Consider the following 21,631-nt stretch of genomic DNA (forward strand, 5'->3'; position numbering starts at 1 on the left):
CATATGGCTATTATTAGCCGGTCCTAAAGGACGAGCCCCTTCATAGGAGTTCGGACAGAGTCGGTACGCCTCTGATTACGAGTAAGGGAACAAACGTTCGACTTAGCGTAGGAGGATATACCCCGACTCGCATAGCGAAAGAAGAAAAGAAGAAGTCCTGTTTTGCATAACGGTCAACCCACTCATTTTATCTTTGAATCTTGATGCACTACCTTTCATCTTTTCATCGCTCTTTCGAATACTCGGCGTTAACTCTTTCGAATTCTCTGAATGGTGCTGGCTATAAACATACCTGATGAGCCATAAAACATTTTCACACACGTACTTTCCTCCTTGCGATGTTTCCATCCTGTAGAGTTTGATGGTAAGGCAGCGAATAATCAGTGCTTCCGCTCAGCTCCATCCAGTTGTGAATGTATAAATTACACATGATCAAATATTAACTAACGTACAAAAAAAAATGCAATCTAACTCGAAATAAACACTGAAACACAGGAATGAACAGTGGTTTGTTTTCATATGCATATACCAAGTCCGTCGTGAGTGTGAACAGGCAAGAATACATTGGAAAGAACAAGGTAGAAAACTGTGCTGAGTTGATTGGGGTTACTTCAATCTCGTTTGAAGTATTTTTTTTCAAACAACCACACGTTCAACTATACCGCAGCACTACAGTATAAACGCAAACCACCCGGACGCACAAGCTGTCAAATATATTTGTTCCAAACAAAGTCTATCGAGACGATCAGGTAGAGTCATTTGAAGTAAATTACAATTTACATCAGATGGATTTTGAAAAGTTCTGTACCATGAATAATATCTCTCTGTTCCAACTTATTCTGCATACAACGAGATGTTGCTGATGTAGCGTTGTTGGTAAATTCCTATGTTTTGCCTCAGCTTTTCTTTTGAAGTCTAGCAAATTGACACAACGTTACGATAAAGATGCCGGCTGTGAAACCTGAAATACTTTACCTTTCAATAAGAGCACCTTGCGAGGCGCTAACAGTTCCAAACTCTGAAAACAGCTGTATTTTCACACGTTTTTCTTCATCCCTTCATTCCATTTAGTAGTCTTGCGTCCATTGCCTGAGAAGGTTGTGTTGCGTATTTTCGCTTTTCCCAGTGTCGAAGATTATTCTCTCCCAGTCGTGTTCTGCTGACAATTGGATCGACGTGTTTTCCTGCTCTGTGTATCGTTTTTTTTATTCCATTTTGTTATTGGAACATCACAGTCCAAATAGCAGGCGGGAGTCACGAAAAAAAATCCCCGTTTCTGGGTGCACCAGCACTTTTCAATGCAATCGCTGAAGCAATTACTCAGAGTACACTAATCCGCACCGTTTCACCATTCCTTGAACTTTTCTACTGCTCCCGATTGCGCACGCACAAGTTAAAATATTTTATCATTGTGTGCACCGTGCCGTACTACTGTGTGTTTTCTTACGCCTGAGTTAACGACGTGCGTTCTGCATAGAAACAACGGAAGCATTTTTGCTTGCAAATTTCACCGTTCCACGTGATTTTTTTTCGTCTGTAAACACTGGCTGAATTCAAGTTACACGTTTTTTACAAACATTTACGACCGGTCAAAGTTTAGCTCAAACTGTTTTACCATCGAAACGGAAAGTGACACAGAATCACACGCGGTGCAAACGAAGAAAACAGGAAAAAAGAAACATTCGACAAGGTGAAACAACACGTGCTAGAAAGTTCCTGAACGGACCGGCACAAAGCTTGCCCTAGTGAAATTAAGGAGATTTAAGCACAAAATCTGCAGTAGACGGCGCCTGGTTTCTTCTTCGGTACTTCCGTCCACTACTTTGATTGCAATCGATACTCAGTCGAACTTCGTTCGTGGGTGCAAATAAAGACAGAACATACTTAAACAAAAGTGCGAACGAGTACGAGGATACGGCGTGTTTCTGCGTTTTTGTTCCGTTCACAGCAGGCCATTCGTGTGCAAAGGTAAGTAACTAAGGCAATTGTTAATTATCTTTTTTCCCGTTGCTACCAGGTTTTCTTTGAATAGTCATGCGAGTGTCCTTCGAATAATAGTTGCCTGTGACAGCGGCCGTTTCCGTCTACAAGGGCTTGTCCATGGGCACGGTAAGGGATCCTCACGCGCCCATTTGACCTAGAAAGAGGGAACCCCTGCCGTTTGTCGATAGAATCATTCACTCTAGCCTCTCGCGTCTTGACCTCCCCTAAGGCCGGGCAAGTGCCTAGAAATGGTCCGAGTCTGATACACCTTATCAGCTGTTCAAACCGACGGCAAGTGCTGATAGAATAGCACCGCTTTCTGTGTTTCGGTTTATACGATTGAATGCCGGTTGCAATGTTGTCATTTGCCAGTACCGATCAATAAGATGCGTCCGGTGCAACGCAATAGGTGATTGTTGTTGAATCATCACCAGCCGATAATCCATCTCTTTGTCCTGGGTTGGGATCTTTATTGATACGTGTCTTTATTTCGCGCTCCGTGCCATATTCACCTCTTGGGCAATTCAAGAGTGCGTACTCTGGGCCCAGGGGTCGGCATACGTTTCCTGAAAGGGACCAAATGATGATAAAGCACCCGAAACCGCGGGCCTAGATTCCTTAACCGGTGTTTTAATGTTTTCTAAGTAAGATTACACGCTTTTCAAACGGACTAACAATTATGTAATCTTGAAAGGAACATGAACATAAGATAAAATATTCTTTTCGACGTAGTTTAGGTTATTTTACCATTTGATATCAGGTTATTTTGCACATTATGAACCATATTTTGTTTGGTAGTGGTGTCGAAGTTTATATTCCCTCGATGTAGTTATTGTGGATGCCAAGTAAACACGTTATTTTGCCGGCAGATTCTAGATTTTTTAAGAAAAAAATGTGTAATACATCGAATAAATCCGATAAGAATTCAGATGTATTGTTTTTTGCATGTGGTTCTTAAATATTCTTCAGAGCCGGATAAAATCAGCTGGCCGACCCCTGCTCTAGGCAGTCCGCTAGTCACCGTCGGCACCGGGAAGTGGCATTTGGATTTGCTGCACGTTCACTCAACCAAGCGAATGAGCTGACTGTGGCTGGACGTATCGTGTGCTCGTCCGAAACCGGGAACGGATTGGAGGATGGATATATGGATGAAAAAAAAAAACAGAAAAACCATAGAGATAAAAAAGTGTCTCTGAAGCGGCATCGGCCCGATCCGGCGCACTACGGACCAAAGGCGCATAGCGAAAGGCAGTGCACAGTCGAAACGGCGATGGAAAATTCCACTGGCCACCGTGTGATCGCATACTACGACCAAACCACCGACTCGACACAGAGCGGGACGGTCGACGGTGAATTCACTGCCTCGTTGCTTAAACCGCGTGGTGTATACCCCGGAGAGGCTTGTTGCTTTTTTCACAAGCTGGCCCGGCGTTTCTTTGCTGTGATGTTGCTGGATCGAATATTCCGGTTACTGCCTAGATCAGCCCTAGGCAAAATGCTGTTCTGAAACTTCGGCTGGTTTTTTGTTGTACAAAAAAAAATGTACAGATTCATGGCAAAATCGACCAGCAATGAAACGATTGAAACACGAATCTTCCGGAATGTGAAATCTTTTCTTAATTTTAAAATAACAAAACCAGTTTTGAATGCGTTTGTTTCGCGCGTGAATTGCTTGCAATTAGTTCATAGGTCTGTCTTGCCAGTTAAGGAACGATATTTCCGTGCATTTTACCACCCCGGAAAAATAATTTTTCGTTCCAATTGTTCTATTCATTTTTTCATTTTCGAACTTTATTCCCCCCATCTTCATTTACATTTACTAGAAAAGTAGTTTTATACTTTTCAAATTGCTCTTTTTTTAAATAAATTTAATTATGTTTTACGAGAAAACGAGTTTTTTAGAGTTGATATTGGCCTGTTGTTGTTACACAAACCGCGGCAATATTTTTACTTAATACAGCACATATTTTTTTAAAGCAGAATGAACCTATGAAGTTCATTTTTTTCAATAAATCTCAATATACATATTTGTGCCTTAAATCAAAAACTACTATCTACTACTGTTGGAAACTGTTTCAACGTTGTGCAAAGCAAAGAAAAGAAAAAGAATTCCTTAGGAACCGATGTGGTACTGATCCAAAAAATTAGTCTTTTATTAAACGCTTATGTTTGCACAATGGCTCATGGCGCCCAAACGAGCCCTATTTAAGGTCTTCCACCGTCGAAGCCGACGCCAATGGTCATCGATCCTCTCGATCAGCCGATCCGTCAGCTGATCGATGAAGTTCCATTTTGGCTTATCAATATTATCAGGCTGTCTGTTCTTAGCCGAATTGACAGCTGGCGTTAGAAGGAAAAGTTTTTCTAACAACTACATTAAACTATCTTCGACTAAGTTTTTTTTAATCATCAAAAGCATGATCTCATGACACTACACCTATTTTAGATTTTAATGCATTTGTAATATGTAAAACATTATTAAACTATGCAAGAGTAAAATGGAATTCTGGCATGTAGAAAAAAAAAGATTTTTTGATTAATTTTCATTACATAAAACCATTAAAAAACAAGCTCTTATTGTGTAATGGAGATTTTTTTTTTTGGTTAGTCTATTTATTTGTTTTAGTTTACTTTGTTCAAATATGTTTGGTGGTAGGTATAGCTGCATGGAATAAAGTCGTCGAAGAGTACCACATTTTAGCATATTCGGTGTATTGGACTTGATTCACCGCTAAAAAGTTGTTCACACATTTGAGCTTCACGCGACTTCACATATGGCGCATGCTCCTCAACGTGATCGGGTCGAAGTCGCCGCGGACGAAAGAAGAATTGGAGTTAACCATCTTATATAGATGGACAAATTCATTTCAAGTTCATCAATTGTCGGCGCAGGTCAATTAACTTTATTCTGAATAAAAAACAATCCCATTAAAATTGGTCAGAGGCCAACGCAGTTTTATTTAGCTCCAGAAACTATGGACGAGTTTTTCTTCTTTCCGATTTTGAGATGTTCATACGTATATATTGATGCAAAGGGAAATGGAGATTTGCAAAGATAGTTCTAATAGTCATTCTTAAACGGTAAGGTCAACGTTTTAAAATACAAAAACGTCCAGCACGATTATTCTATCAGAAACAAATTAACCTGGTTGATTAAACTGCCCGGTGACAGGCGAATACATTCCCCGACAGCTCCATTGCGCAGATGCGCCCATAATTACAAACATTACTCAGGAAATTGAAAACAAGGCAGAGATTGATAAGCGAACGGATTTACAAACAACCGATGGCATTGAGGAAAAGCTGGCGGGACCTATCTGGTTAAGTAATACTTAACATTCTACAGGAACTTTTGCAAACGCAAAAACGAACCAAACGAGCCTGGTTCTTTGCACTCCATTGACAAACGTCGGTTTGTTCGATCTGGTTGGTGGCTCGCTTGCATAATAAAATTCCGCGTTCTTGACACTCAGGTCGTCGTCTATCGTGTAACGAATGTGGCGTCAAGAAGTTTGGCTTCACTATTGCTCGCAACCGAGCGAACTCGCTTTATGATGCAATAGTTTGCGCCGAGCATTGAAGGAAGACAACGTCCGCAGCGATGGCTAGTTTTAAATCACATGGAACGTGTTTTTTTCTTTTAAGCCGGTTTTTTTTATCGATCGGCTAATAGTGCGTTGCCGATTAGCTAAGTTAGCAGAAAAAAATAACCAGTTTTTATATGAACAACTGGCGCCAACACTTTTTATGTGCGAAAAGATGCAAAGTAGGATGGAAGGTTCGGGTTAAGGTGAATGTTGATTTTGTCGTTTGAAAATGTAGATTTTGAATTAGTAGATTAGTTTAAAAAACAACGAAATTTTGCAAAAATTAAAAAAAAAGTACATTTATTCATCTGTCCACAAACCTATGCAATGAAATAAAAATTAAATCAAAAAGATAGTAGTAGTAGTACTTCACCTGCATGTGTCGGTGGTGATTCGTTCTTTGGTCCGAGTTGTCTTTTCTTTTTTAAGAAATTTCCAGTGTGAACTGGTGTACCGTTATTTTGTTCACTCAATTCACGCTGACTAATCGATTGTGCTCGCAGATCTAGAGCAAAAGCACGTGGTTTTGATAAAGAGCGACCGAACCAATGACGTCCGAGAGGAATCGGGGATGTGCAGATCGTTGGACAGTGCCTTATCAACTTACTCTATCACGAGCGACGGGTGCGTTGCTCGTCCTTCTATATTTAAAAAAATTCCATTATCTCTGTCCGGTGTATTACCCCACAATAATCTGAAACCGGAGGTTGGGTTTTGGTAACACTTATCACGCAGATACCTTTTTTTTGTTTTTAGTATTTTATTTTGCACCTCATTCCGGTGAAGTTCAAACTGCTGATAAATATTCGTTCGAATTCGAACGGGTTGTACTGATCCAAAAAAAAAACTAGAAAGACAAGATTGGACAGTTGAAGCGAGTCTTCCTGCAGTATTCTTTCTATTAGACAATCATGCCACCATAAAACAGGTACGCATGATAGAGATATGGCTGTACAGCGTTACTGAATCGATTCTTTGGTGGATCGTTAAGCATGACTTTACGTTAAGCCCCACCCTGGCGGTAGATGATACAAAATAGTTTATTGCAAATTTCTTCGATCATTTTGAGTACCATCAAGTGACTGCCAAATGAAAAGATTGGCATCTTTCAATTGATGCTATCGTCACATTCCTTTTATAAACGACGCATCTATTTTTCCCAAACCATCTTTTCTGTAGCCTTGAGTTAGTCTAATGACTTTAAACGAGTAGAACGACATGATACGAACTGGTGGCGTTTATAGATGCAGTAAACAAAAAAATGGCAACGCCGAGTGGTAGAAAAGTTATAAATAAAAAAACGTAATGAAAAAAAAGGAAATTACATCTAAGCTAGATTGATGATGATTGATTCGTGATGGTGATATGATTGCAATTTAATTGCCAACGAATTATTTATTAGGTTATGTGCACTCAATTAATGTTCGTTGTGTAATTGACCATAGTGTTCATGTTTTTAAAACAGTTTGGCTATACATTCTTGACTTTACTTTAACTGATTGGTCAATTATTGCGACGTTTTAATGTCATTTGCATTTTAGTGAATGCTAGCCAAACATTACCTGATGATAATTTGATGATAATAAATCGAATTCTTACTTCTTTAACAGCATATAGGAACATCACAATGTACCCTAGTTTTCCACAATTTTTATAAAGATAGCAATCAAACAGGCATTTCAATAACCTAGTTTCTCGTATCTTTTTTCATTGACTTTTCTAATGCGTCATCCGATAAGCTTATCATTATTGTTTATGGTGCATTTATGATTCCCCCCGTAAACGTATGGTATCTTACGCTTCGCATCTTTATATTTCTTCCTTGGTTTTACTAACCTTTCGAGATAGTCGAATCCGTCACCTTTTAGCTACAATCTTGCCCACTTTATATCGTTTCGATTGTAAGCGTGCTTCGGTGTGCAATTTCGCACACATTACCGTACGCAAAGTAATTTTGCCACGAACATTCATTGCTCATTTAAGTGCACCTTAGCGGACGTTACTGTGCCATTGGGTATGTTTGTGCAACGGAAAGGTTGGCCTTCAACATGAGCGACATGCAAAAGAACCCTTCGAGGGTCATACATTAATTGTACAATTTACATTCTACCATGCAACAACAATTAGCATAATATTTTGTCACCAAGAAAACCCGGAAAAACTACGGTACACTTTCGAAGTCACATCCTTCGTGATGTAAACGACCTTCGGTGTCATGGCGGTTGTGGGTGTTGCCTTTTCTTTTCGTTTCTAAAAAGAAAGGAAATTTATGCTTCCCTCACAACCCCTCCTAAGCCTCCTACCGAGCGGAAAACGAAGGCAAATTGTTTAATGCTTTCCTTAATTTCCCTTCGGGCGTGAACGGAATGGAACACGATACGGAGGTGCGTGTGTTAGCCACAAGGACTTGTGACCTTTTATGCAACAGTCTGCAGACTGTTAGGGGACCTGGTCGTGGCTGTAATGGGATTAACATTTCGGCGACGGATCGATTTGAAGGAAAGGCGTTTTGTCGTAATAATCCCTTGTAGGGAACTCGACGTGTTTCAAAGAAAAGTGTATGTCTTACTGTGATACTGCATTGATTGTAACCACAACCGTTCCTTGGCAAACGATGAAATATTACTTTGAGATGACACCAACTTAAATGGTCAAGTGTGCATATTTGCCCAACCCAAATACGCCTTCGCCTCAACAGTGCAATAAATTCGCGTGCCATATGGCAATCAAACACAAACTTCGCATGCCGCCAATCGTAGAAAATGGCAGCGAGTGACCGTGTGTCGATGGCGCTATGTGCTCGCATTTCCATTCCACTTCCCCTTCCACCAACTCAGAGATCCACTGAGTCATGTGCGACTACGCTGATGAGACACTGTTGCCAGCTGATGGGGTTATTTATATTTGCATCAATGATATCTCGTTACAATCATGGAGCATTGGCAGTTAGTGTGTCGTACCATTGGAATGATTCTCGCCTCTCGCCCACCCAATACCCACCCTACCTCCTCAAGTATAGTGCTTTCGATCGTTTAGACTCGCCTGATTCTTAAAATAGAATAAAAATAACACAATCATCGCTGCAAAAGGCGAAGTGACCATCATCGGTAGGTCTGGCAAAGGATGGACGGTCAGCAGTGTCCCACCTTGATTCTCTTCCTCCGCTCTCTGCGTCATGGTAAATGTTGAAAATAAAAGTGCTGATGCTGGGACAGGCCGCCGACGTGCGCAGGGAAGACTTTTGCGCTTATGACGTGCGATCACTCCAATACGTGTGCGTGGGTATGTAATCAGCGTAAGCACATTTACCCCGGCCGGCGGTAGTAAATGACAACCGGCCAGACCAAGACTGGAGCGAACCGGTATGAACCGATCGGGCACCCGAGATACGCAAGAAGTGACAAGTCTTCACAGTAGTAGGGGTTGGAAATTGGAGGACCGAAAACGGAGAGGGAGAAAGGGAGAGGTATACTGATGGTCATTGTGTTAATTTTTTGTAAATTAGTCTACTGTTCGTGCGATCGGTTTATGGTGCCCTTTTTGATTAGGACAATTTCCTGTACATTGACACATGTCGCTAGTTAACCCTTACGTGCATGCGCGAAATTTGGAAGGTCTCGTTCAGTGATTTCAATCGTCTATCAGTAAGACGCTTTTACGTCTGCAGGAAGTGTTTCTAGTTAAAACTTAAAGTAAGCTGCTTCCTCCAAATGCAAATTTTCTTTAAGAAGTACATAAATGGATAGTTTATCATTGCTTCCCTAAACTAATATGATAATACTTTGAAAGTCCATTCAATTATTGTCCAGTTGCTATAAGACCAGTAGCGTCTTTAGATGAAGAGAACTTATAAATAGAGCTGTTAAAGCATAAATTGTTTCATTTTGAGCGAGATATGTTGGATTGTGAGAGAAAATCTGTCCGTCTTGTAGATATATTCAGGTCGATCTTAATTGTTTTGCAAGATCCCTATTGGGACTGGTAAAAACTACAAAAATATATTATAAATTACATTTTTCTATTTAAAATAACTTTACGTTTATTAAAGTTGGCTAGACTTTCTATAAAGCATTAAAAAAAAAATATGTAAACAAGATATGTACAAGATGTGGGTTGGACGTTTTTTGAGTAAGGATATTTACAATTATCAAACTCTAAAATGTATTCTACCTAGACATTAGTTTGGGATTATGTCTTTTAAATCCAATTGTGTTTAAGTAGTCTTATAACAACTGGACAGAGTGTAGTAGACACATTATGTACATCTCTTGTCGTGTAGCAAAACAAACATTACAAACCCCTCATTAATTTGTATCTCACGCCTGAGAAATAAATGACTTATGAAATGGTCTCTAATCGTTGTATGTATTTTTTAACCATTAAAAAATATTATTAAAATATAAAAAGCTTGTGCCAGAGGAATTTGTAATTCTAATTACTTAAAAATTGAAATTTTATTATCTCTACACTACCGTTTTTTTTGCTAACATAAAATGACTAAAATTTGTTGAAAGAATTAATCAAACTTGGATTATTTAAAAAGCACGATTTCTGTACCATTGTGTGCATTGTTTATAATGCATTTAACTGGCTGAGTTACCCTGTATAAACATGCAAGCAGAGATATCTTTTGTTTGCGTTAGACTGAAAACTAAACAAACAACGTCGTTAGACTTGCAACAGATAAAATGCAGCACTTTGCACGTAGTTGAAGGAAAGAATGTTTATAAGCGAATGCGCCGGTCGTCAAATATAGTGGACGGCAAAGTGTTGTAGTATGTGGCAATATGGCTATCATTATTTGCACAGCCCAATCCAAAGCAAAGTCAAAGGGGTGAAACGTGATGCACAACATCATATCCATCCTTCACCACTTTTTTCATCCTGGTGATAGTGAAACTTCCCCCTGATAGCGACCGATCGGCTAATGACCAGAAAATACCTGACAGAATGTTTGTTTTACCTTCGACCGCTGTTTGTTCGGCGGATTTGTTATAATGTTAACTATACTTAAATAAACTTAAACTGGCTTGCGAGGGGGAAAGATTAGATTGCGGTAAAACCTAATAAAAGGACAACGTAATTTTCGAAGGCATTCTAAAGATAATAGAGACGAACCTTTAAAAAACGGTGTGGGTTTCCTTTATAAGGTTATGTTACGAGTTGCATCGCAATCTTTGAAAATTATATGCCAAAAAACACCCTGATTTTTACAATTTAGCATAGGTTTTCTAAAAGTAGAAGGTTAACGATAGGAAAAAATTTGTAACTTGGATTACTGGATTCGAAAAGATTGACCAAAACCGTGCAAACTGGAATGGGATCCTTGTGGGGTTATCCTTAAATTGGATGTCCTTCTTGGCGATCGATCAGTTTAAATCAAGTTTCGGCTGTTTTACTTTCAATTTTTTATTATGTAGGGTAGGAATTAAGATATTCTGGAATTCTGGATACAATTTCCGACTTGAGGACTAATTAATACTCTTGACAATAATTGCACTTTAAAATGTTCGAGTGTGTTAAACAAGGTATTTTATTGATGTATATGAGAGCATGATTTCTTTAACATTTGAACTTAAAAATGGATTATGTTGTTACGTCTACTACATACATTATAAATCACTGCAGTGAAAGAAACTCATTAAAAACTAATTCATTCATTCATATTTTATCAATAACCAACGCAGAAAAGTTTCATTCTTTCTATGTCCCGGAAAAGAAAACATAACTTCTGGCTACTTCTTAACATTCTCATAACGTCACGGTTGCCCCGAACTGAATCTAATCATTCGACCTTCGCAAACACACACCGTTCGAGTTCTTGTTTCGGTAGCTTCCAAACAACGATTTTGGCAGTTGCTCGCTCGTCAATGGGCAACCCGATCGACCCAATCACGGAGGACTCATTTGACAGTGTCAACGATCCACAGCGCTGGCTGGACGGAAGCTGCACGGGTGACAGATCGGTTGTAGAGGGGGTGAGTCGGAAGGACCGATTATGAGTGAACGTTGCCCATTGCGTAGATGCAATAGCAGACGGTTGATGGCATCTTCCAAGCGACGGGTGTGTGGGCTGCGAAGAGCAGGGGTCGGCATGGACGCACGGGAACGATGATAAGAGCTCATCGGACTGGGAACAAAATCCCCCTGCCTCCTTGTTCAGTACCGATAGAAAAGGTAAAACGGCGAGAGGGCTGCAGCACGGGTAGGGGGCTAGGAAAAAGGGGAGAAGTACAACAGCACAATGCAGCTCGTGCCCGGGAGCGCCTCATCAGTCGCCTGCGGTATGTGTTGCAATGCAGAGCGAAAGTGGAAGTGCTGAGGAACGGCGCTCGAGCGCGTGTTGATCGGATCCGGAACCACATTCGCCGCTGTGTCCGCCCGATCGTCGTCCTAAACGACTACCTCCCGTGCCGTCCTGTGCCTTGTGTGAGTGAGGCGAAGTAAATTGGCCACAGGTTAAAAGAAACGTATCTCTGATGAGTTTTCTGGACCCGCTTAAGAACAATTTTGTGATAAATTTTAATAAAAGTGTCACGATAAAAGCCAAAGCCAACAAGTACGCAAACGTTGACTGACAACGATGAGGTAAGTCGTCACATCCCCCACGCTTAATGGGGCGAGTGTTTTGGCAGAGAAGCACTTAAGAGATACGATATTATTTTACATTTTACGATATCTGCTGGACGGATGGATGGATGGATGAGAACCGGTGCGATAAACCTCTCTTATCGCCTGTGCCCTCAATGGCTTCTCGAAAGTGTGAAACGTAATTTCTGGAAATGTTTTGCAACATTAGCATTATCTTATCCTTTTTTGTGGCAAATTTTTGTTAATGGCTTCCAGCGAAAGTCGATTGAGTTCCACGTGCAATTCGGTTGCGTTATCTGGTGTTGATAATCCGAATGTGCGGGATTAGATACGTTCCCCGAGCAATGAGGTTCCCACGAAATTGACCTAAATGAAGATTAAAATTGTGTTCCGGCTTTCAAATCGGTTTGCCATATCGCTTTTCGCACCACAGGGAAAGCGTTTGTTACATGGAAAAGATTTCTAGCTTGACTTTCTTTTTTAAATTAAGTAAGTTTTAATAATGATCCAATAGCTTGATCTGGTTCGGTAATTGCGGCAGTGAGATCCGGTTTCTTGTTAAAATTATTGCAAAAAGAAATATATTTCTTCTTCGGCCATCCCCGACCGAACGACGCCAGAACGGTGCGACAACGCACGTCATGGTCCACCAGGCGGCTCCATTTCGCCGAGCAAGCCGAGCTCTCGGTCTGCGGTCTTCGACTACGTTAGTGGACGAACGACGCAAACATATGCAGTTGTCCTTGAACCTAGCAGACGTCACTATTTTTGTGGTAGGATGCTTTTGGAAGTCCGGTTCTAACTGACTGTTTCCGGTAGAAGATTACTATTTTTTTTTTGTGGGTGAACACAATAGAAACTGAATGAACTTCTAATCTCCTTTTTTGCCGCGTATTGTTATGTTTTGTTTTTGCCGAATAATTAGTAAACTTTCAGTTGTTTTACACTGCAAGTTTTAATCGTTTTTGATAACAGTTGAACCGTTTTTGTGGCGTTTCCCATGATTTTTGTTTTGCTTTAAATCAATCCTTTCATATAATGGTGACATTATTGAATGAGAAGATGAGAATTGTATCACATTGTCTCTCGAATCCTATTTTTTTCAGTTTTTATTCCCCCCAGACAAATTGTACTTACAATTGTATGTAACTATACAGTTACATGATTGTTATAAGCATTTAAGTTCATTTAATTTTCAATTCCTTAAATTTTCCAAATACTCATTCAAATTCAAATGTAAGAAAATAGTTTTTAAGACAAAAGAGAAGAGTTGAATTTTAGTACAGAGACAACTCTATTGAAAATAGAATCTTCATATACATAATTTAACAATTTAATCGAAAACTTTTGTTACACATCGTTGGAGTATTCCCTTATATTTTATTTTTTATAGAGTGTGATAATCCTTCTATGCTTGGATGTAGCACATATTTTTCCTGCGAGGTTCTTGGTGAATTGAATTGAAAATTTTGTCAGTTTTGTTTTACCTTAAAAGATAACAAATAAAAGCGCTTGTTCTATCGAAGGTAATGAACTGAAATATCAATAATCTATACAAAACAAATTGTCGTTTAATTGTATGTGCTGTTTTTATTTGTATCATACATATATCTTTCATCTACTTGACTCTCGTGAAGGTTATTTAAACTTATTCCTTTCCTTCGCTTTCTCATGGTTTCCGTTCTGATGGTTCTATTTATATTTGCAGATTTTCCCACACTAGCGGCGAAGCAACACACAACAACAAACCGCCATCGGTAGCGACCGGCAATATACAGACGAACTTACACGTGATAGAACGCTTTTCTTTCCACTCGGAAAGGAAAAAATAGGGAACGGCATCTCGTGTACCGTGTGTTGGTCAGTTTTTCCGCGAACGTTTGTTTGCGAATAGCAAAAATCTGCGTCTATCCCGGTGCACAGCCGTCAGGTACTGCCAATTTTCTGCGTTCCATCTGGGAAAAACAGCTCTCCGCAGCATCCATTCGAGGCCCGCTCAGGGTCGATACGGCCGTGCAGTAGAGTCGTTACGTTAGACGCGATCAACACACACATTGGTGTAGATATTGCCAACAAAGTGACAGCTGCGCTTCGCTTTTTTCGTCGCTATACCAGGTGGTGTGATTCTTAGTCGTTAGAAACGATCAAAACAGAACACAGGACAGGAGAGAGTGCTCCATCGTAAGTGCGATTTTTCCTTCCCTCCCGATCGAACTGGTTCGATCGTGGACCATACCGCAAAAAGGTACATCTATACATACAAAATGTGGTTCGGCTTCGCAAACGACGTAGCAGAAGCCTGACACACGACACACCTTTGAGTGTGCCGAGAGAGAACGAGACATATAGTGCGAGCCGTTTTTCGGCCAAATCGTATCTCGAAAGGAGTGCAAAGGGAACTGCTGAATCCCTTCACTTGTGGAGCCCTTTGCCGGAGCGATCCGCAAACACAGAGAAAGCCTATTCGACCATTTCGAGCCCCCCGGGGAAAGCTTAATGAAAGCGCACCATCCAGTGACATCATTGAGGAAAGCCAGCGGCCAGTCTAACGCACTGCTAGCACCACTTATGCATTGTATTCGGAAAACCGCGACCATCGAATCCGCCGCCCATTGTCTCCGCTACCTGCCGAAGGATCCCCGGCTCAGACCGTTAAGTAGTAGAGCTGAACCGCGCAGGATCTTAGCGTCCTGTATCATCACCACCACCAGCAGCAGCAGTAGTGGCAGTGCGCTAAGTAGTATTAGCCACACCACCACTAAGACCACCACCGGCATCCGGCGTCAGGCGTTCGTCGAAAACGCCAACCGTAGCAGTGTCGTGTCGGTCATCGCCAAGAGCCATCGATCATCACGTCGTCCGTTTTACTCGGCTTTGCTTCGAGACGAACTACTACGAGGAACGACGACGCAAACGGAGACGCGAACCAGTAATAGCAGCAAAAGCTACGGGGGCAAACAAATCCCGGGCGAGCGACAGCTAGTACTGCCACAGGCGAGGCGACAGTTTTTCCGCGACGACCTCGTGTAGTAGCAAGAGTAGTGGTTAGTGGTAGAAGCGATCCTGCGAAAACAAAACACACGCCTCTACAAAGTGTTGTGTGACATCAGTGGTGACGCTTGGCGACGCGCGCGCTTTTCAATTCACTGATTTTTTTCCGATTCCCGCGTCCATCCCAGGCTCTTGTAGCGGCGCTTGGGCCTCGAGTAGCATTTTTCGCCTCGTCCCCGAGGGAAAAAAACGCAGCCACCACACTTGTGTGTGTGCTTTTGATCGCTTGCCCGCCGCGCGGTCACTGGATGAGGTTTGTACCAGCGGCCCATCGAAAGGAAATACCGCTCGAAGTTAGTAGTAACCCTATCACCTCTATTGGTGACAATGGTGCTCGAAATACGTATCACCGATCCGTCGGAGAAATCGATCACCCCGGAGCGGGCGATCGGTAATATCGCCGCGGGCGATGAAACGGTCGACGAGGAGGACCGTCGGAATAATAACACCAATCGTCGACTCCAGTCGCCTCGGAACGGAGCGTCACCGGGACGGAATGGGGCGACACCTGCGCAGCGCATCGGTCGGGAGGAGCTGGAGGCGATAAAGACAAACTTGCTCAACACGAACGAGGTAACGTTCAGTACCGTGCTCGATTCCGATCTCGGCCCACCGGGATCACCTGGCTCGAGGAAGGGGGGCGGTAATTATGGGAAGAACCTGAGCATGTCCCAGCTGAAGGTACCTGGCACTGCTAGTGGTGGTGATGGTCATAGTGGTGGTGGTGGCGGTAATCGTCGTATCCGACTCAACTCGGAGCTCTCGGAAGCGGACTCGATCCTGTCGTCGTATCACGAGCCGGAGAAGAAGAAACCACCGAAGATCCCGGACGGTGGATACGGATGGGTGGTCGTGTTCTCATCCTTCATGATCTCACTCATCATGGACGGCGTGTCGTTCTCGTTCGGGCTGATCTACACCGAGCTGCTGACATACTTTGGCGAGTCGAAGTCGAAAACGGCCTGGATCGGTTCGCTGTTCATTGCGGTACCGCTCCTGTCCGGTCCGGTCATGTCGAATCTGGTCGATCGGTACGGTTGTCGCAAGATGACCATGCTCGGGGGCATGATGGGTGGCATAGGGTTCGTGCTAGCCTCCTACTGCCAGTCGGTGGAGCAGCTGTACTTTACCTTCGGCATTCTGGCGGGCGTTGGGCTGGGCGTCGGGTACGTCACCGTGGTGGTGAGCGTTGCCTTCTGGTTCGATAAAAAGCGCACGTTCGCGACGGGTATTGGCGCGTCCGGTACCGGTATCGGTACGTTCGTGTACGCACCGCTCTGCCGTTGGCTGATCGATAACTTTGGCTGGCGCGGTACGACGCTCATCCTTGCCGGGACGCTGTTCAACATCGTTGCCATGGGTGCATTGATGCGTGACCCCGAGTGGATGATCGAGGAGAGCAAACTGGAGAGCCGGGCGCAGAGCATACAGACGTTCTCGAACTCGAGCGTCTACCTGGACGAGATCAAGAAGCTCATCGAGACGGGCATCTCGAAGGAGCACGTGCTGGACACGCTGGTGACGAATGTGAACACCGAGGCGAACCAGACTATCCCAGCCGAGGATCCGACCATGACGAAGAAGTATCAAAGCGAGGTCGCCCTGCCGACGTTCTTTAGCGAGGATGAGCAGCAACCGCAACAGCAGCAATCGCACCGAGGAGGAGGAGGAAATATGCGCGGAAGCCAACGATCGCTACGTCACAGTGTCCTCACGAAGGAAACCTTCAAACGGTCGATCACCGGTGGCAGCAAGCTGGCCCAGGCAACAAAGGCCGTCCTAGCCAGCTCGGAAACGCTCAACTCGTATGAAAAGTTCTCCGACGAGGAGGAGGGTGACGACGAGCTCGGGCATCAGGATGGGATTAGCTTGGGCATTCGTGCGTCGCTGAAGACACTCAGCGTTGTTTCGCTTGAGGATGCGTACCTGAGTGTGAAGCGTCAGCAGGAGCTGCACGTAAAGGCGGGTGGCAGTACGTGGTCTTTGGACGAGGAGGCTCTCACTGGATCCCTTGTCGTTCCGACACTGCACGGTCGCGATGGAATTGGTGGTGGTAGTGGTGGTGCTAGTGGACTGGATGGGCTTGGGCAGGAGCGGTCACGCAGCTACCGTGGCAACTCGCTGGATGTGGTGTACGAGAATGAAATTTTTAACCCGAACGTTGACACGAGCGTAACACTGGTGGTACCGAAGCAGACCAAGCTGCTGCAGCGCTCATCACCGCGCAACGGTGGCCTAAAGAAGCAACAGCAACACGGCCTCGGTCGGACGCACTCGATGCGCTATTCGAACTTCTACAAGGACATGCGGCTGCACCGGAACTCGATCCATTATCGTGGCGCGCTGCTCAACACGCACCGCTACCGACTGAAGGCGTCCTCCTGTCCGAACATTTACCGCAATTCGATGACAACGATCGCCAAGGAACAAGATGAGGTAGGTGGAGTTCTTACGGAAACATTTCGTATTTTTAATATAATGTGGAATCTACAAAAAAGGTTTAAGTTTTCATTTTTATGAAAAGAGAATTGCATTTTCAAAGAAAATCATACACATGGGTTTGCCAAAAATAATCGCGACTATGGGGTTTATGATTTTAAATCTTAAAATCTTAGGAACTTCTGTTAGTGTAAGAGAAAAATATTGTATTAAATTATGCGTATAAACTACTAATGTTTTTATTTCAAAAATATATTTATATATTTATTTATTGTTGCCACGCATGAATTAAAACTAGAATCCATTGCTATGAAATCATGCCCGAATGCTTTTTGACCGCCCATTTTAGACAAGCTATAACTTTTGCATTTTGGAAGATTTTCAATTCATTAAACGACTTATTTTAAGTATTTCTATCGACTATCTTTTGGCGTTTTTTTTGTACCACTCCATCATTCTGATCATAATGTAAAGGGAAAAAGATCGTCCCAGAATTCTTTTGAATTTTTTTCCTTTTTATATTTTGAAAAGCAAAAATGTAAATTAGAAAAAGTATGCGCATCGGAAAGGAAAGCAAATAAATTGGGCAACTTTCAAAAAGTAAAATATATTTAAGATAGTCATGCCCCAAATTGACCTTAAAGTTTGAAATTTTGAATTTTCTATAGTTTGTTTCCGGGGGTCCGCGACAGCCGAGCGGTAGCGCTAGTTAGAAAAATCGGCCCATTAGCGCCGGGGCTCAGCACTCTCGACGGCGTGGGTTCAAATCTCAACCGAGACCGGACCCTCCCCTGTACGAGAGGACTGACTGTCCACGTACAACAGGGAAAACAAGTCTAGTAAGCCCTTAGCGGGCAGGCATGACCAAGAGGTCGTTACGCCAAGAAGAAGAAGAAGATAGTTTGTTTCCGTTCGGTGATTTATTTCATTATGCGTGAGTGTTTCGATCGAAATCGATGAGGCTTTTGGTCTTTAGGGTCAATATTTGGCATCATTTGCATCATCATAATTATGCATGAAGGTTATGAAACATTGGCATTGGGCATTGCAAATTTTTACCCCCCAACGAATTCCTTGACTTAGTTGGTATTGTGTACTTTACCCGTCGAATGACAATTAAAAATAACTCATTTGTCCGGTGACAGAGAGCACGTTACGTTCGACTAATCGGGGTTCTCGCATGTTTCACGTGTTTGGATCATTCTTCCGATTTGCTCATCGGGCGATTTTTGCAGCAAACATGTGTGCTTTTTGCTGCAAATGATGCTGTCACGGACAAAAGAACGTGCACAATCAGCAAAGAAAGATCGTTCGTGATTGCGCAACTCACAAACCCATTTGGTCAGAGTTTAGTAGAGGATCGTTTTTTGCACTTGTGCTTTTAATCAAATAAGATATCTGGTTTGTCATGAAAACCGGTTCTAGTTTCAGTGAGGCTTTTAACAGGTTGCCGATTACATGCAACGAACTTTAGTTTCGCGTCACGCTCAACTTTAATAGGCTTTTCAGTGGGGTTTTGCGTGCATTGATTTAAAATTTGTAAGTACCATCGTGAGCCTCCTGTCTGTGCCCTTGAAACTGATAACCAGTTCCGGTCGACGACCATGCGCCTCCATTTATGCACCCCGAAATGAAAAAAAATTCTAATAGCAAAATTTAACTGTCCATCGCTACCGAGTTCTCTTCTTAAATAATTAACCATCTTACTTTAAGTACTCGTCTTACCTATTATTGCCGTTTACACTGATTTATTTCCCTTTTACTATAACTACCCCCAAGGATTTCTTTATTAGAATATCTTTCATTGGTAAAGATTTTTGTCCCGGTCATTGAATTACATTTACAATCCTTTTGATGTACAAATTAATAAGCATGGATGATTTATTAAAATGAACTTTAAATTGTATTTTCAATCAAAATAAACATCCTCCATTTAGCCATTAAAAAAAACCAGAATGATCTTTGCCTTATGGTTGGACCCTGTAATTTAATTATTATTTTAATATTCTATTACCATTTAGGCAAAAGTGACATTACGAGTAAGTGAAATCAGCAAACCCAAATGCCAATGAACATTATTCTGTCTGCATTCAATAAACTTCCACCCATAGTATGAGACCTAATTCTAGAATTGTGTTTACAACAGTTCAAACATTGGATTTTTTCCTTAAAACAACATACCTTTTAAAGTCATCTCCTGCATTTTAAAATTGAGCTGAGCTGTGTTTGTATTGCATGTGTTTTATTGCGTCGAATACTAAATGTATGATTTATTGTATTTCTCTTAGCCATGGTACGGCAGCTTCATCGACACGTTAAAGTCCATCTTCGATTTTTCGCTGTTTTTCGAATTCCGCTTCGGTATGCTATCCATCTCGACGCTGCTGCTCTTCGTTTGGTAAGTGAAACTAGTCGCGAACTTGGTAGAATAGATTTTGTCTAACTATTAAAGATGTCCCGTACATTCCACAGGTACATCATTCCCTACTTCTACATCCCGGAGTACGTGCTGAAGTATAAGTATAGCGAGCAGGACGGTGCGAATCTAATTTCGGTGATCGGTATCACGAACACGATCGGCATGGTTGGTCTCGGCTGGCTGGGTGATCGACCTTGGGTCGACGTTAATAAGACATACGGTGTTTGTCTGGCACGTAAGTACTCGCTCAAAGTAACAAATATAAGGGTTTATTTAGTTTGGAGAGAACATATTTATGAAATAAACCTTCCGTTTTTCTGTCACTTCCACTTTCGCAGTTTGTGGGGCCTCCATCTTCGTCATGCCCTGGCTTATCTCGAGCTACGCGGCCATGGTGGTGCTGTGCATTATTTTCGGCTTCACCTTCGCCAGTACGTTCTCCTTTACGCCTATAATCATGGTGCGGCTGGTGAGCCTGGACGATTTCACCGTTGCCTACGGGTTGATCCTGCTGGTGCAGGGCATAGGCAGTCTGGTCGGGCCCCCGATCGCCGGTTTCCTGTACGACATCACCGAGCGCTGGGACGACTCGTTCTATGCGGCCGGTTTTTTCATCTTCCTGTCCGGCATCTGCGCTTGGGCCATCGGTGCGTCGGAACAAACCGCCGACAGTGACTCGGAAGAGGAGGAAAAAGAAAGCGAAGCTCTCAGTTCGACGGCTACGGCCTAGAGCAGAAGGAAGGAGGGTAGGGATAGGTACGCGTGGAGAGAGAGATCAATAGAGCTAGGGAATGGATAGATAGAGGACCTTTGGTGCCTTTTGTACTTACTTATACCGATGGTTGGGTGGGAAAGGTTGCGCTCGTAAGCGACGCGCTGTCCGGGGATGAGTTTGCACAGCTTCAACTGAAGCGCCATCAGTTCCATTAGTACACGGAATTTAAAATGTGCTGCTATGAAGTCGATAAAGGATTTGCTATATAGTTGAGAATATTACTACACCATATAATAAGCACTTTAAAAGGTTTAATAGCTAAATTTTATTTCGATTTGCAATCGACACTGACGTGCGATGAAATTTTGCTTTTCCCTAACTATGAACTACCTCAAAAATTGAACAATCAAAGCAATGGAAACAATGCAGGCAAACAAACGATAAAGATCTTTTTTTGAAACCAACGAGGTTGGAATGAGGTGTTCAGTATATTAGGCCATTTGACCATTTTGAATATTTTTTTAATTTTTCTGAATCGATCACTAAGATATTAGCAAAACAAATAGATCACCGAACGTGTCAATCGAATGCCTTACGAAAAGTAGAAAATAAAAATGGCAGCATCAGTGCAGGTTATTGTTAGCTGCCTGCTTCATTTATTCTTCAGTCCACGTGTTAGGAACATTGTAGGAAAACATTTACAATAACAATACGACGTTATATTTGAAATATTGTAGTGAAACTGGGCAACTTCTGGGGGCGCGTAGTGTTAGTGTGATATTTTCAGAACTAGAAAATAACCTGTTTCTGTGTCGAAGGTTTCTTTTGTCTGTACTGTTTTTACAC

At 42.4% G+C, this 21,631-nt stretch overlaps 1 protein-coding gene across 1 annotated transcript; it reads left to right on the top strand.

Moving 5' to 3' along the window:
* The first annotated feature begins 1,307 nt into the window (after positions 1-1,307).
* LOC131263452 (uncharacterized) lies at positions 1,308-20,920 on the top strand. The gene is made up of 5 exons (XM_058265652.1): positions 1,308-1,968; positions 13,870-17,648; positions 19,940-20,049; positions 20,124-20,305; positions 20,409-20,920. The coding sequence occupies exons 2-5, from the start codon at positions 15,540-15,542 to the stop codon at positions 20,798-20,800; spliced, it is 2,793 nt and encodes a 930-aa protein (XP_058121635.1). The 5' UTR covers positions 1,308-1,968; positions 13,870-15,539; the 3' UTR covers positions 20,801-20,920.
* The last annotated feature ends 711 nt before the right edge of the window (positions 20,921-21,631 follow it).

This window comes from Anopheles coustani, chromosome 2 (assembly GCF_943734705.1).
Source record: "Anopheles coustani chromosome 2, idAnoCousDA_361_x.2, whole genome shotgun sequence".
In the NCBI taxonomy this organism is placed as follows: domain Eukaryota; kingdom Metazoa; phylum Arthropoda; class Insecta; order Diptera; family Culicidae; genus Anopheles; species Anopheles coustani.